We start from the raw sequence: 18,385 nt of genomic DNA, 5'->3' as shown, positions 1-18,385 counted from the left end.
TATATACACACACATACACACAGGGGCGGCTCGTCTATAGCGCCAAGCCCAACATACATTTGTATAACTAGCCCAATAATTGTAGTTTTAAAAAATATGTTTCTTGTAATTATTATTTTTTTGATCTATTTCCAACATGTTTTATTGTTTAATAAAAGAATTACTGTAGTATTTTGTGGCAATATTCTATATAAGCAATAATGCGACTTAGTATGGTCTCTGGGGTCAGCCACGGCTGGCCCTATTTTATACGTGTAGAACACAGGGCATGTATAAGGCACGCACTAGCGATCGTGTTTGTTTACCGGGCGCAACACTTATCTTGGGGCCAGTTTAGTCTGGCCCAGTGTTGACACTGCGTTGTGTCTGCGTGCACGTCTTGTTCTTAAGTTTCTTGAAAATGGCAACGTGACGTTGCTGAAATATTGAAGTATATTAAAATTTATTTTAATGTATATCCTAGTTGACGTTGTAATTTCCTTAAATTATTTAGTAAAATATAAAAACCCACTATATCAATATAAAAAAATTAAGTTGTTTTTAGCCCCTGGCCACACCTGTTTCTATTGTCACCAGTCGGCACTGTATGTGTGTGTGTGTGTGTGTGTGTGTGTGTGTGTGTGTGTATATATATATATATATATATATATATTCGGAGTGCTTAAGGGTCAAAGCTGTATAACTGAGAGGAGACCTCCACATAGCCTTTAAAGGAATGCGGAGAACCGACCAGGGCTTCTGACCTAATGTCCAATCCTCACCTTCTCGTGGTGCACCCTGTTGGGTATCTACTTGGATACTAAACGAACAAGGATGGGCTGGCTACTTGGGATTTAGCCGACCAAATTGTATTCTTATTGGTTAAACCAAAATAAAAAATGATGGTACGACATGAAAAAATTTCATGCCGGCTGGGGTGTCGCCCGGTTAAACAAGGCCCACGTCGCTTTTGCCAGGGAACCAGGGCGAACAGCGAAAAGTCAGCTACTGGAACAAATCTGAAAACAAACCCCAACTCAACATCGCCAGAGTTAAAGATCGGTACTATCAACATAAGAAGCCTGAATGGCAAAGAAATGGAGCTAGCTGAGGAATTAGATAAGTACCAGATCGCATTAACAGGGGTGACTGAAACAAAAAAAGACAAAAACTGGTGAGATCTTTCTGAGCAATAAATACAAAATGTTATATTCAATCAATGACAATCAAGGAAAAGGAGTAGCAGCCATAGTATTCAACACAAAATACGAGGCTAATCTTCTTGAATGGCAGACAGTCTCAAGAAGAGTAATGTGGGCAAATATGAGAATGGGGAACTGGACAATGAGACTTATTTGTGCCTATGGTCCCACAGAAGGTTCTACTAAGGTAGAAGTGAAGGAATTTTTTGAGGCTTTAGAAAAAGCAATTGACACAATGAAAAAGGAAAAGTTGGTCCTTGTTGGGGATCTAAATAGCAGAATAGGAAATGATTGTGAGACATACAAAAATATTTTGGAAAAATTTGGAGAAAAGAGCAAAGCTAATAATAATGGCAAATACCTGTTGGATTTCTGCGAAGGATATGAACTGGTTATTACTAACACCATGTTCCAACATAAAAATGTGCACAAATTCACATGGAGAGAAGAGGCAAGGAATAAGAAAAGTCTCATTTACTATGTTATTGTTGTTAGTGATGTTTTCTCCCTGGTGCAGGACACCAGAGTGTACAGAGGATTTGAAATTGGAAGTGATCACTATTTAGTCTTGTGCAGGATAAAATTGAATTTCATATTGAAAAGAATAACATGTAAGAAAGTTTTAAAGCGAATAAAAGTTGAGCAGCTCTCAGATGTTAACTGTAGACTAAAATACACAAAGATTATTGAAGTCAAAATGAAAGAGTTTGAGAACAGGAATCAAACCTTGGAGATTCAGTAGCAAACTGTGAAGAAAACATTGATTGATTCTGTCAGAGAGGCATGTGGTGAGGTTGTCTACAAGGATAAAAAAATCAGAACTCCCTGGTGGATACAGGAAGTTAAAGAGGCAGTGAAGGAAAAGAAGAAAGCATATCAAAAGTTCCTGTCAAATAAGTCAGCTTGTCCTCTTAGAGAATACAGAGACAAATGCAAGAATGCTAAACACTGTGTAAAACTAGCTAAACAAAAGTCATGCAAGGACTTTGGCAAGAATATAGAAAATAAATATCAAGAAGGTGGTAAAATATTCTCGAGGTTGCTGAAGAAGCTTAGGATTGGAGGAAAGAGTACTGTAAAAGGAGATAGAGATGATAAAGGTGACATGAAAACTGGAGAAAAAGATATCCTTGAAATATGGAGTAATTACTTTGAAAAACTGCTAAATGAAACAAGCAGTGATGACAGCACAGTGGTAAAAAACACTGACCAGGCATGCAGTCAGGAATACATATCCGTACTTGAAGTAAAAAAAGCCATCAAAGGCTTGAAATGTGGAAAGGCAGCAGGAGTAGATGATATTCGACCAGAAATGCTGAAGTATGGTGGTATAAAAGTCTTACAGTGGCTGCACTGCATAGTTCAGAAAGCCTGGACAGAGGGTCGAAATCCCGATGATTGCAGTAGAGCTCTGATAGTACCCATATATAAAAAGGGAAATAAAATTGAATGTGTGAATTACAGAGGTATTTCCCTACTGAGTGTTCCTGGCAAGATCTATGCAAGTATACTTGAGAAATGGTTGAGAAGAATTGCAGAAGAAAAGCTTGATGAAGAACAAACTGGATTCAGGCCAAATAGAGGTTGTTAGGATCAGATCTTCACTTTATGACAAATAGTTGAGAAAGCATGGGAATATAACAGAGATCTGTATTTAAGTTTTGTCGGTTTGGAAAAGGCATATGACAAGGTGCCAAGAGAGAAGCTATTCAATATGCTACAGTTATATGGTGTCAATGGGGCATTATATCAAGCAATACTTAGTCTTTATTTGAGTTGTAAGTCAGCAGTTAGAATTGAAGGAAGTACAGGAAGATGGTTTAATGTTAAATCTGGTGTGAGACAAGGATGTACATTATCCCCTCTGTTATTTATTATCTATATGGATCACATTATGAAGGAAAGTAGTATTAAACATGATATCAAAATTGGAGATGTTAATGTCAGCTCTTTGCTTTATGCGGATGATGTTATACTTCTAAATAAATCCGCTACAAGTCTGCAAGAGTCTCTGACTAAATTGAATAGCTATTGTAATAGATATGGTATGAAGGTCAGCAATAAAAAGACAAAGACTTTGAAAATAGGCAGAATCATTGAAAATGTCAACTGTGTTGTGAATGGAGAACCTGTGGAACAAGTAAAACATTTCAGCTACTTAGGCCCGATTTTTAGTGAAGATGGTAAATTAAATATAGAAATAGACAACAGAATCAGCAAAGCTGGCATGGTAGGAAGTCAACTGAATAAATTCATATGGAATAAGAGAGAAATTAGTTGGAACACTAAATTAGCTGTATACGAGACAGTATTCAAACCAGTTTTAACTTATGGATCTGAGAGCTGGGTCTGAAGTAAAACACTTGACCAAAGACTAGAGACCGCAGATATGAAAGTCCTGAGAAAGATCAGAGGTGTGAACAGATGGCATCAATGGCAATATCATATTAAAAACGAGAATATGAAGAAAGAACTTGACATTGTCAACATCCAGGAATGCATTAGCAGAGCTAATCTCAGGTGGTATGGTCACTTAAACCGAATGGGCAAAGAAAGATTAGCAAAATAAGTGTTCTCTGCCAGGTTGGCAGCAAAATGACCCAGAGGAAGACCATGATATAGGTGGATTGATACGGTACAAAGTGCCTTAGAAGATAGAAATATAAGATGTTGGAGTCTTGACAAGTAACAGACTGATTTGGAGGAAAATTGTAGATAGGAAGTTAGTAATGATGTAATTTTTTTCATGTAGTACTATCATATCCTGAACAACCCTTGAGGGTACATGGCAGGAATTTGATGATGATGATGATGATATATATATATATATTCTTCCTTTTCTTTTTTTTACCCTAAACTGAGGAATAATGATGGTTTTGGACCCTAAATTTAAAAATAGTATACTCATGTACTCTAAAAGCTTGCTTTTCTTCATAGATTTTCTGTTTTAACAGACATACATTGCAAAAATGCATATATGATGTGTGTGTGTGCATTTTTTAACCAATCCAACATGAGAGGTTGCAATACATGCGGCTCATTACTGCTGAACACTTTGCTTTCTTTTAAACCACTTAATTTTATTTTTGTCCATTGTGTGCAGCAATGATGTGCACACCAATAGCAGAGGAAACTAGAATTAACAATATCCTTCCATATTAAAAAGTCTTCTGTTTAGATACAAAACTTCTTAACATTGAAACCCAAAATTTTGCCCTGATCCATAAGGACTTTTATAACAAAACTTGATATATATGACTATTTCTTGTAATTATAGTTCTTACAGAGAAAAAAAAAAAAAAAAGGCAAATAAAGAAGCTAGTAGTTAGTCAGAGAACTAAGTGTTTCAATATTCATACCTTTGTCACATGGTGGACATCTCCATTCTCTCTGCTCTTTTTCTAATTGCCGCCCTTGCTGTCTTGTAACATTCACGCAAGTGCCATGAAACCAGTCCTGACATTTATCACACTGAATCATAAATCTGAAACAATATAGCATCATACAAATTTAATATTAGATATATTAAATATATTTGTATGATGCTATAACAGTACAGCATCATACAAATTTAATATTAATATAAGAAATGAACACACTATTAGATGAATAGCCATTATATTACATTCAAGGAAGCAAATATACCTGAACAAGTGGCAGTTAACAAACAAATACTGAATCTATCATCAAACATACTTGAACAAGTAATAATTTGAAAAAAGAATACTGAATCCATCATAAACTGGATTAAATCTATTAAATCTATAACAGATTTAATATATATTTTTAGAAACTTCAATTTAGACCTCTCTAACAGCCAAATGCATAAACCATCTTGCAATAATTTTTCATGAATAAAAACAGAGCATCTTTCTGTCTTTTCTCATGTAATTACCCTACCCTGCAATTAATCTCTTAATGGCAACTGTTGGACTAAGCAGAGTGACCTTTGGGTCCACTTGACTTAAAGTATACTTTTATTTGGAATTTCCTGTATAAGAAATTCAAAGCTAACATTAAAATACAATATTTTAACGTTAGCTATGCATTAAATTTATTTTGTTTGTTTGCAACAGATATAAAAATATATTTCACGTCTCAAAATAAAATATAACTACATTACATTGATTTCAAAATATGACACGAGGACACTTAGAAATAGTTTTATTTACTATTGATAATAATTGCCAGCTTTTATATATCAAATCAGTGCAGTGGAACAAGATATTTTATTTAGATTCTTTTGTTTTATTGAAAATATTGCAGAAATGATTTTCATGCTATTTTCAAATGCTTGAGTTGAAAATCATTACGATAAATATTTTATGGGTATCATGTTTAAAAAATCACATTTACTGAAATAAATAAGACTTAAAAACTTTTTTCTTTCCTTAAAAAAATTTCAATATTTAGCTTGTTATCATGTGAGATGGTTGTTTGAAATATCAAAAATTAATATACAGTAATATTTCACCAGAAAATTCAGCATGTCACTTTTCAAAAATGCATCAGGTGCCTTTTTTTGGCATTAACCCAGCTGACTATTCTCCATTTTCTCTTTGACAATATTTCTTAGCTTCTTTCTCAAGTATGCTTGCATAAATCTTATGTGGAATACTCAGTAGGGAAATTCCTCTGTAATTTTCATATCCAGTTTTATTCCCCTTTTTATAAATGGGTACTATGAGAGCTACTCTCCAATCATCTGAATTCAACTTTGTGACCATGCCTCCCAAATTATGCAGTGCAGCCACTGTAAAACTTTTATACCTTTATACTTTGATACTTTGTGATCAAATATCATTTAGTCAAGCTGCATTCCCATTAAGGATTTTGATACCTTTTTTCTACCTAAGTATCGATATGTACTCCCCACTGCATTCCTCTTGAATGTTTTCTACCACTCTGCTTGTCACTGCTTGATTCATTTAGCAATCTTTCAAGATAAAAGGACTAGATATGCAAAAATATATTATACATGTTTAGTCAACTTGATATCAGCATTTAAAGGTGTGGTTACTTGGTGTACAAGGATTAAACAAGAATATAATTTCTTGGGAAGCTCAATTTAACTTGTAATGAAGTGAAAAAACTTTCTACATCTATCTCTAATCTAGTTTTTAATAATAAGATGTTACACCTTTTTATTCCTTGTATATGGGAAATATATGACTTTTGCAATGCCTAAGTTATAATAGTGCCTCTGAAACACAAATGGAAGATCTTCCAGTCCACATCGGCCCTCCCCCTGTTATTCGCAAAAAAGAAGAAGTCTTCCACACATCTAACTGGATCCCAGAAGAGATAATGGACCTGATTAGGACCAAAAAAAAAGCGATATCACAACACTAGAGCTCCGCAGGACAAAACAACCTGAACAGACAGGTTCGAGAAGTCCTCTAGATACACAGAAATTCCAAATGGGAATCCAAACTCACAGAAATCAACCCAGAAGATAACTCCATGTGGAAATTTGTAAAATCTCTTCGTACCAAAAGACAACCCCTTCCCCTATGAAGACCAATCTTGGAATTGCACACTCAGGTGAAGAAAAAGAAGCACTAATTGACAATCTGGAAAAACAATGCAACCCATCTTATAAAAACTTAAATATTAATCTCATTTACAAAGTTCATCATAAAGATAGAAAAGCATTAAGACAGCCTAAGGATGATTCAGAAATCATCACCCCCACATCTCCAACAGAAATAATCAATATTATATCCAATCTGAAGAACAAAAAGGCTCCCCGCCCCAACGGCATTACCAATAGAAAAATAAAGCTACTCCCAAGGAAAGCCATAATTCATCTAGTTAATATTACCAATTCCATCTTAAGATTCCAGTACTTTCCCACAGATTGGAAAATCCTCTGAAAACTATACCTCTGAAAAATCCTGGTAATAAACCCACAGCTTCCCCAAAGCTACAGGCCCATTAGTCTTCTTTCCTGCCTCGGCAAAGTAACAGAAAAGGTCATCCTATCAAGACTACAATCAGCAGTGGACAAACAGAAAATAATTCCAAATGAGCAATTTGGGTTTCGCAAAACTCACAACACAGTGCAACAAATTCACAGACTAACGGAACATATCATCCATGGTTATAACTGGTACCTTCACACGGCTGTTGTATTTTTAGATGTTGCCAAAGCCTTTGATAAGGTCTGGCATCAAGGCCTTATCTTCAAGCTAATTGAAAACAATATGCCAATTAAACTAGTGAAACTCATATACTCATACATTAGTGAAAGATACATGCAAGTAAAAGTCAACAGAATTGTGTCATCAAGGCACAAAATCCTGGCTGGAGTATCCCAGGGTTCTCTCCTGGCCCCAATACTTTTCACAACTTATGTATCAGACATCCCTATTAATTCAAGAAGAACCATTACGGCCGTTTATGCCGACGACACCGCTATTCTAGCAAGGTCGCTCAGCCCTTGCCTAGCAATCACTAGACTCCAAGGAAGTATCAATGCGCAAGAAAACTGGCTTGCCAACTGGAGGATTCTGGTGAACCCCCATCAAAATCTCAGCTACGATGTTCTCTAGAAGAAAGGTCTGCATTAAAGAAGACATCTTGCTCTCTGGTGAAAAGATTCCATGGCAATCAGAGACCACATACCTTGGGCTATTACTGGGCAAGAAACTCCTTTTTAGCAAACAAATCAATCTCATTGGCTCCAAGACTTCTAAAGTCAGTGCGCAGCTCTACTCAATGATCAACCAAAAGAGTAAACTGAACTTACAAAATAAATTACTACTTTACCGTATGGTCATACGTCCAGTCATTACCTATGCCTCACCAGCATGGAGTCACACCTCACGATCAAACATTTCAAAACTACAAAGAATCCAAAATAAATGCCTGAGGATGATCCTGGACACCCCATGGTTTATCAGAAATTTACAAATTCATCGTGAAACCGGCATTCCATACATTTCCTCCCTTTTCCACGATCTCGCAGAAAAATTCTTTGTCAAGTCAAGTTCACATTCAAACCCGCTGATCGTACAAGCTGTCAATTACAATGAAACAGTTTTTTTTTTTTTTTTTTTACTAAATAATTTAAAGAAACAATGTCAACTAAGATATACATTAAAATAAATTTTAATATACTTCAATATTTCGGCAACGTCACGTTGCCATTTTCAAGAAACTTCAGAACAAGACACGTGCATGCAGGCACAACAAACAGTAAGTGAGGAAGAAGCAGGACGCTATTATTTCTCCTGAAGTCCTGATGGTGTCCCTGAGCAGGCAATGTTGGTATTCTTGGGTGATTGGGCTGAAGGTCTTCTGATGTAGGTTTCCCAAATTTGAGGCAGTCTCATGCAGACAAATTTGTTGAGGTTTGGATTGTTTCTTAGGGCTGAAGCTGATTCCATGAAAAGCCTTTCATATTTGTATTTACTACAATGTATTATCGTGGCTTTCTTCCACCGTATTCTATGGCAGGTATCCAGCACATGGTCAGCAAGACCAGAGAGGCTGTATTGGTGAAACCGGATGTAGTCGTTGTGTTCTGAAATTCTGATATTAGCTGGCCTGCCTGTTTGGCTAAAGTAGGACAGCTTACAGCTGCAAGGGACCTGATATACACCAGGAAGGTCTAGCCATAGTATTCAACACAAAATACGAGGCTAATCTTCTTGAATGGGGAACTGGACAATGAGACTTATTTGTACCTATGGTCCCACAGAAGGTTCTACTAAGTAGAAGTGGAGGAATTTTTTGAGGCTTTAGAAAAAGCAACTGACACAATGAAAAATTGATCCTTGTTGGGGATCTAAATAGCAGAGTAGGAAATGATTGTGAGACATACAAAAATATTTTGGGGAAATTTGGATAAAAGAGCAAAGCTAATAATAATGGCAAATATCTGTTGGATTTCAGCTCAGGACATGGACTGGTTATTACTAACACCATGTTCCAACATAAAAATGTGCACAAATTCACATGGAGAGAAGAGGCAAGGAATAAGAAAAGTCTCATTGACTATGTTATTGTTGATAGTGATGTTTTCTCCCTGGTGCAGGACACCAGAGTGTACAGAGGATTTGAAATTGGAAGTTATCACTATTTAGTCTTGAGCAAGATAAAATTGAATTTCATATTGAAAAGAATAACATGTAAGAAAATTTTAAAGCGAATAAAAGTTGAGCAGCTCTCAGATGTGAGCTGTAGACTAAAATACACAAAGATTATTGAAGAAAAAATGGAAGAGTTTGAGAACAGGAATCAAACCTTGGAGATTCAGTGGCAAACTCTGAAGAAAACATTGATTGATTCTGCCAGAGAGGCATGTGGTGAGGTTGTCTGTAAGGATAAAAAAATCAGAACTCCCTGGTGGACACAGGAAGTTAAAGAGGCAGTGAAGGAAAAGAAGAAAGCATACCAAAAGTTCCTGTCAAATAAGTCAGCTTGTGCTCTTAGAAAATATAGAGACAAATGCAAGAATGCTAAACACTGTGTAAAACTAGCTAAACAAAAGTCATGGGAGGACTTTGGCAAGAATATAGAAAATAAATATCAAGAAGGTGGCAAAATATTCTGGAGGTTGTTGAAGAAGCTGAAGAATGGAGGAAAGAGTGCTGTAAAAGGAATTAGAGATGATAAAGGTGACATGAAAACAGGAGAAAAAGATATCCTTGAAGTATGGAGTAATTACTTTGAAAAACTGCTAAATGAAACAAGCAGTGATGACAGCACAGTGGTAAAAAACACTGACCAGGCATGCAGTCAGGAATACATATCTATACTTGAAGTAGAAAAAGCCATCAAAGGCTTGAAAAGGCAGCAGTCAGCAGGAGTAGATGATATTCGACCAGAAATGCTGAAGTATGGTGGTATAAGAGTCTTACAGTGGCTGCACTGCATAGTTCAGAAAGCCTGGACAGAGGGACGAATTCCCGATGATTGGAGTAGAGCTCTCATAGTACCCATATATAAAAAAGAGGTATTTCCCTACTGAGTGTTCCTGGCAAGATCTATGCCAGTATACTTGAGAAACGGTTGAGAAGAATTGTGGAAGAAAAGCTTGGTGAAGAACAAGCTGGATTCAGGCCAAATAGAGGCTGTCAGGATCAGATCTTCACTTTATAACAGTAGCGTTTTCGATAGCTTTTCTCTTGGCACCTTGTCATATGCCTTTTCCAGATCTACACAACTTAATTACAGATCTTTGTTATATTCCGATGATTTCTCAACTATTTGTCGTAAAGTGAAAATCTGATCCTGACAGCCTATATTTGGCCAATCCAGCTGGTTCTTCACAATCTCTTCCCTTCCACAATCCTTCTCAACTGTTTCTCAAATATACTTAGATAAATCTTACAAGGAGCACTCAGGAGGTAAAATACCTCTGTAATTCTCACATTCAGTTTTATTTCCTTTTTTATATATGGGTACTATGAGCTCTACTGCAATTATCTGGAATTTGTGCCTCTGTCCAAGCCTTCTGAACTATGCAGTGCAGTCACTATAAGACTTTTATACCTCCATACTTGAGCATTTCTGGTTGAATATGACCTACTCCAGCTACCTTTCCACATTTCAGGCTTTTGATGTGTATTCCTGATTGCATTCCTGTTGGGGGGGGTTTCACTGTGCTGTCACTGATTGTTTCATTTAGCAATTTTTCAAAGTAATTACTCTGTACATCAAAGATATCTTTTTCTCCAAGTTTTCATCATCATCTTTATCATCTCTTAATCCTTTTACAATACTCTTTCCTGCATTCCTGAGCTTTTTCAACAGCCTCCAGACTATCTTGCCACCTTCCTGATATTTATTTTCTATGTTCTTACCAAAGTTCCCATTCCCGTGACTTTTGTTTAGCTACCTTTACAGTGTTTAGTTTTCCTACATTTGTCTCTGTATTCTCTAAGAGCACAAGCTGACTTATTTGTCATTAATATGCTTTCTTCTTTTCCTTGACTGCCTCTTTAACTTTCTGAGTCCACCATGGAGTTCTAATTTTTTTATCCTTGCAGATAACCTCACCATATATCTGTTGGGCAAAATCAAAGTTTTCTTTAGGGTTTGCCACTGTATCTCCAAGGTTTAGTTCATGTTTTCAAACTCTTTCAGTTTTTCTAGAATAATGTTTGTGTATTTAACATACAGCTCAGATCTGATAGCTGTTCAACTTTGATTTGTTTCAAAACTTTCTTACTCACCTTTCTTTTTAATATGAAGTTCAATTTTATCTTGCTTAACACTAAATGGTGATCACTTCCTGTTTCCAATCCTCTGTATACTCTTGTATCATGAACCAGTGGGAAAGCATCACTGTTGACAATAACATAGTCAATGAGACTTTACATATTCCTTTCATCTTCTCTCCATGTGAATCAATGCAAAGTTTTATGTTGAAACATGGTGTGAGTAATAACTAGTCAATGTCCTGAGCAGAAATCTAGCAGTTACATACTGTTATTATTAGCAAAGCTAATAATAACTGTACGTAACTGCTAGATTTCGCCAACAAGTAGTAACTGCTAGATTTCTCCAAATTTTCCCAGAACATTCTTATATGTCTGGTATCATTTCCTACGCTATTTAGATCTCCAAACATTCCTCCACGTCTTCCTTAGTAGAACCTTCTGTGGGACTATAAGCAGAAATAAGTCTCACTGTCCAGTTCCACAATCTGATATTAGCCCACATCACTCACTACTTGACGTTGCCTGCTATCTAAGAAGATTATCCTTGTATTTAGTGTTGCATACTATAGCTACTCCTTCTTTTCCATGATTGCTATTGATTGAATAAAACATTTTGTATTTATTGTTTAGAAATAATCTTACCAGTTTGTCTTTTTTGTTTCAGTAACCCTTATTATGTCAATCTGGTACTTACGCAAATTTTAATCACATAAATTTGAACTAGCATGTTTGATGATGGAATGAGTCATCCTTAAATTTGTTTTTTGAATGGATTGAACTCAACAATGTTACTGCAAAGGGATATTTGATTCTCTGCTTGAACGTCTTTGGTCATGCGTCATGATGGAAAAGTATTTAAAATCTCAATTTATATCATATGTCATGGTGCAACTCATGGTGGGATATGAAAGTGATGTTACCCAACTAATGAAAGAAAATTTTCCTTTATTAATGGAGTGGTTCTGCAGTAATAACTAATTAGAACTATCAGTTGGGAATACTGTGAACTCTATTTGCAAATACCAATAGATTTAAAGCATTTATTGACAAACTTATGTCATGTATAGCATATCGATAGATTTAAAATATTTATTGACAATATTCATGTTATGTACAGCATGTTGTCAAAAAATGCCAGAGAACAGAAAGTGTGCATGAACTACCTTGATAATAACTATTAACAATTTGAAGGATTTTAGCATATAATGATAGCATCGAGTTTCTGGTCTGTTTTAGTTGTTTGAAATATTATGTGACACTAATTAATCATTTTCAAGAAGCAAAGAATGATTCAAATTGAGACCAAAGAAAAAAAAAAAAAAAAAAGATGGACATATGAAGAACTACAGAAAAAAAAATTTACTACTACAAACTTTATATTAGACTTAGGTTTATTGTGCAATGCTCTGCGAATGTTATCAGACAGTTGAGTTTGTACTTGCAAGAACATGATACAGATCTTTGCAGGAGAAATACATAAATAGAAGGTGATATACTGCTTTTTCATGAAAGATAAATTGTTCCAGGATAATATTACAAACATACCAAGATTTCAAGGTGCTTCTCTTCATGGAACAGATAAAAATTATCCACTATCTGATTCAAAAGCTTATGACAGAATTATCAATCAATCAATAGAAAGAAGGTTGTTTAATATGCAATTTAGCATCAGCTTGGGTATCTGATAGGAATATATTATAAAGTTATAAAGTATCTGATAGGAATATATAATAAAGTTAAATAAGAGATACAATTTCCTAGATTTCAGAAATATGTAATTGAAAACATAGTTTCAGAAAAATTGAAACATTTAAGCAATACTTTGAGTACAATACCAATTTCAAGAAGTGAATGTGAACACATTTTTTCACAAATTAATCTAATCGTCATTCCAATCAGAGCAATTCATGGCAACTGATTTAAATCTAGCAAATTATGTCAATTTCTAAATAACTTAGGGAATTGAAACAACGTAGATCTGAATATAAATTAAATAATATTTTAATAGATATTTCCGATATTTCGGCAATGTCACATTGCCATTTTCTAAAGGAACTTACAGAAAGGCAGGTGCACACAAGGCAATAACAATACAGTAACTAAGAATGAAGATTTGAAGCTATCGTTCTCCTAGAAGTCCTGATGGAGAACGATAGCTTCAAATCTTCATTCTTAGTTACTGTATTGTTATTGCCTTGTGTGCACCTGCCTTTTTGTAAGTTCCTTTAGAAAATGGCAATGTGACATTGCCGAAATATCGGAAATATCTATTAAAATATTATTTAATTTATATTCGGATCTACGTTGTTTCAATTCCCTAAGTTATTTAGAAATGCATAACCAACGTATAAGCCTGTCTAAGAAAATTATGTCAATATTTGGCTACTTAGGAAATGCACTTCAGTAATAGATAAAAATAACAAGGAAAGATAGCATATTGTGATGGATGAAAACTTAATAACAATTTGGAATTTATAAAAAATGTTATCATATATATTTTTTTACTTATATAATTTTACAATGATTTATACTTAATAAATTGTACATTATGTGCTTAAGTTGTTATTCTTACCCCAAACACATTATCACACTATGACAATAACTATTGTATTATCAGTAAATACTTTAGTTTTCTTCTCATATCCACTTAATTTTCAATTTTTCCTGATAGCAATAAACAAGTACCAGAAAATATTGAAAAAAAAAAAAAAAAAAAAGACAAGTTATTATAGAATGAAGTGAATTACCTTTGAAACTATAATCCACAGCTATGAATCACTTGTACATATATGATAAGCTAAATGCAAGAAAACTATTAGGGATAGGATAAGGGAAATCAGAAGTGAGATTCTTTGTGTATGTTGGGGGGGGGGGATTCTGATTAACTGATACCTTTTAGTCCCAAAGACAGTAAGCAATTGCTTTTTAGTCTGAGCTAACTTGTGGAGATTGAGCTCAGGACAGTCAATCTCTACTCTTATCCAATCAACGATAGTTAGCTCAAACTATCACTGATATTAAATGGCATCTAGTGAAGAGCGTAAACCAGACAACTGCTATCTTGTAGTTCTTGATATAATATATTATCATCTCAAATGGCATAGGTTCTACTGTTCATTTTCTTGAGTTGTGGGATTAAAAACCCAAATTTCAAGGAGGAGAAATGTACTTTACCATAAAAGAGATCAACTAACTCAGGAGCCAGTTGAAAAAAGATTTTAAAAAATTCTTCTAATTGGCAGGTAGAATGAAACTTGGAACACTTTTTTTTTTTTTTTTTTGGTGCAGGGGAGTCTTTAATATTTGTAGCTTGCTTACTTATCTTATTCCTCTTCAATCCATGGGAGCATTAGAGCTTCACTGTAATTTAGCAACTGAAGCTCTAATGACAATCATTTGCCAATGAGTGTGATAAGATGATTCATCTAGACACAGCATAAAATTTGTATAAATTGGTGAAACAATGCCACTAAACAAGTTATGTTTGTTTCTGCTATTTTTATACCAAGTATTAGTAGAATCAAAATAAATGACATTTCTTGCATATCTACTGTTCATTTTCTTGAGTTGTTGGATTAAAAAACCCAATTTCATCAAGGAGGAAAGATGTATTTTCCTGCACGAGAGAATATTAGTCATATTTTATTTTTCATTCATATTTCTTATTTGTTCATTGTGTTCATTCAAGAATGATAGAAGAAAGAAACTCTCTTAGTTTCAAAATTACTAAAATCCAAAACTCTTGTTATTCCTTTAATTTTGTTTTCAGAAGTAATACAGAGTAGAGCAGAATAGAGTAGGGGAAAAATATATAAAATTTGAAATCATTAAGTGTTATGCAAAATCTGCATTTTGAAGCCATAACATACCAGACTTTATTTAGGAGGGTGAAAAGGTATGTAAAATATCAGAAAACTTTGACTCTTTTATAAATGAAATAAAACAAATCTGATCATTTGAAAAAAAAAAAAATAATAATAAAGTAAGAAAGCACAATACTCCATTGTTTTTTTTTGTGTTGCTTATCTATGTTTTTGTAATTTGTAAAACTAATATGGCTATAAAGCCTCTGTAGCTCAGCTGGTTTCAGCAAAGCCCTTGGGTTCGAATAATGTCTATGGCACAAGAAACCTTTATCGGGACTTTTCAATTAAAGGCGAGTTAGTCACTCTTATATGAAAGTGGAGGGTTTTTCTCCTAGAAACTCGTTTTTTTTTTTTTTTGTTTGTTTGTTTGTTTGTTTGTCTGTTGTCCCTCAAAACAGGCCCCATAAACACACAAATCTACTGCACAAATATCACAAATATTTTGTTTGTAGATTTGTGTGTTTATGTGGGCAGCAGAGGAATGGCAAGTTGGCTGCATTAATATTGCCTATAACCATTAATCAGGGGATTACACCTATCTTAGATGGACAAGAACTGGATAAATGGAATATGGCTAAACCTGAGAGGGAAGGAGGTGGGGAATCTCTCATTTTAACATTACTAACATTCAATGGTTCATGGGAAAAAAAAAAAAAATTACTGATCACTGTAATGACCGTTTTGTTTTCTCTCACTGTATTTGATAATTGTGATTTGCTTGATATTATAAAATCATGGCCTTACTACTCATATTATTATGAGAGAACTCTAGAGAGTTATGGACTCACCAAAGGAGGCCATATACTACCTGCACCAGCTGCCATACTTATTTTTGAATTCATTCACACTACTTGCATATACAACATCCAATGGTGATCCATTCCCAGAACCGGTGCATAGTATTTTTCTTGTGTGTGCGATTAATGTTCGGTGCCTTTCCAAAAACGTTTTTTTTTTGAATAAAGTGTGAATAAAATGAACAGGAAATGAAAATAAATGAAACCGCTTTACAGTATAATGTTACCTACGGCTTAGTCCTGCTTATACAAATTTTTTCAAGTTATATAAATTTTCAAAATAATATAAAATAGTAATATAAAGTTAAGAGATTTATTCAAATATTCTTTACATTAATTTTGAAGATTCAACGAAAATAGATAAGAGAATTTTACAAGAATGTTTCGCATTAGACTCGAGAGTTTGCCGATTATTTTGTGTTGCTGCCGCCACCCTAACAGCCCGCTAATATAACAGGCTCGAATGTCGAGAAGAATGAGTTATTAGTAGTAAGCCAACTTTTAGGACCAGACCACATGCATCTGATCCAATTAAAATTAGGATACGGCCCTTCCTTACACGGAACTCAACAAGTGATCATAAGTTGATTTATGATACATCAAAAAATAAAGAACTATTTTAGGTATATTTTCGTAAATTTAAAAAAAAATTACAGTGATATAATCGGGTCCAGGATACAATTTCAGAATTTATTTGTTCGTTTCTGGGAAGATCTGAAGGGGCCCGAATGAAAGACGACATACATTCATAATTATATGTACCATTCGTTGTTCGTTTAAACTCTTATCTCATATTTTGTGACATCTTTCAGGCGCCTTTTCTTCTGCAGCGCCTGTGTATATTGCACACGCCACCAGCCAGGCCTGTCCATTCCAATCATGCACCATCCCGAGATTAAAAATCTAACTCCCACCCCTTTCTTGATGGCATTTATTCTCAACTTCCAAGGATGTCCTACTGTTTTTTTCCCCATGAAATAAAAAATTCCACTAGTGAAATCTTGTACGATCCATTCAGAAGTTTGTAAGTCACAATCATATCACTCCTCTTTCTCCTGTTTTGCTAGTCTGCAGTCTACAAATTCGCAAAGAGTCTTCATAATCAGTATTCTACAATCCTGATATAATCTTTAACACTTTTCTTTGCACACACTCTCTCTCTCTCCACTGTATCAGCATCATCACAAAAATCAGGAGACAAGACCAATAGTCCAAGTGAGGTTGTATCATGGCCTTGTAAAGAAACAAAATGACATCCTTATCCTTACATATCAAGATTCGTTTCAGCATTGCAATTATCCTCTAGTTGTATTTGTAATCTTTATTATATATGATCCTTGAACTTCAACACCTATCTACTAATCCCACCAATATAATATGACACTTATTATTAATTACACCAAATTGCATAACCTAACATTCACTAACATTACACCAACGGCCATTTCTACATGCTCACAATTCCAGCCTATTCAAATCATTCTGCAAGTACTACATTTCAGTTCAATCTTTATTACCCTGCCTTTCTCTGCATCATTGGTAAACAGATGTATGGCATATGTTTTTGATATCTGTCAATCAGCCATCCTCTTATCTCTAATATTTTATAATTCAGTCTCATATTTTCCAACTGATGCAACAGTCTTCTATGCTGTATCCTACCAAAAGCTTTAGCAAAGTCTAAAAATATCATGGTGTATCCCTCGTGTAACTCAGCAGTAACCTTATTATAAAATGTGAGCAAGTTGCTCAAACATAACCTTCCTTTAGAAAATGCATGCTGTCACTGCAGAGTATGGATTCTCTATCAAACCATTTCTATGAGCTTTTACTAAGTTTTCCAAAATTTTCACCACCACCACCACCACTCCAGAGATATTGACGAGTTGACAGTTGGACACATCAGTCTTTGCATGACCTTTGTGCAATGCAATTACCATACATTCTTTCCATTCCTGTGGGATCTTCCCTGTTCTGAAGCTCAAATCATGCAGTCTGATCAAAGGAAGAGCCAATTCAGCTGAGCATTCTTTTAGCATCTGTGCTGATATTCCCACTGACTCCAACTACTGAATTATTCAGTTTGTGCAACAGCTCTAGTACCTCCTCCTTATACATGAGTTTCTTTCTCCAGTGAAGTAGTTGCAGTGAGTTCAATGTTGCATACACCAAGTTGGTAGCTTTTAGCAAAATGGAACCGCATTATCTGAATAATCTCTTCTGCATCTCTCACACATACCATCTACATTTGGCAGTTATTATTTCAAGGGACACATTCCAATATTGCATCATTGAAGTATTTTTATATGCTTCTTCTATACTGTGATATCTTTTTCACGTAGCAAACGACCATGGAACAGAACTTAGTA

General features: G+C 34.8%; 1 protein-coding gene across 8 annotated transcripts in view; it reads right to left on the bottom strand.

The window, feature by feature from the left end:
* pps (protein partner of snf) overlaps positions 1-18,385 on the bottom strand; it is a 553,267-nt gene that overhangs the window by 313,941 nt on the left and 220,941 nt on the right. For all 8 annotated transcript variants that reach the window (XM_090406767.1, XM_090406772.1, XM_090406773.1 and 5 more), the window contains one exon: positions 4,541-4,665. In XM_090406767.1, coding sequence (XP_090262893.1) covers positions 4,541-4,665 — 125 coding nt within the window. The remainder of the gene's footprint in view (positions 1-4,540; positions 4,666-18,385) is intronic.

The sequence above is a fragment of the Typopeltis vanoorti genome, chromosome 17, assembly GCF_054136105.1.
Source record: "Typopeltis vanoorti isolate ZY-2024b chromosome 17, IOZ_Tvanoo_1.0, whole genome shotgun sequence".
NCBI classification, from domain to species: domain Eukaryota; kingdom Metazoa; phylum Arthropoda; class Arachnida; order Uropygi; family Thelyphonidae; genus Typopeltis; species Typopeltis vanoorti.
Note: the sequence above shows the minus strand (reverse complement) of the source record. Positions and strands in the feature narration are given on the sequence as shown.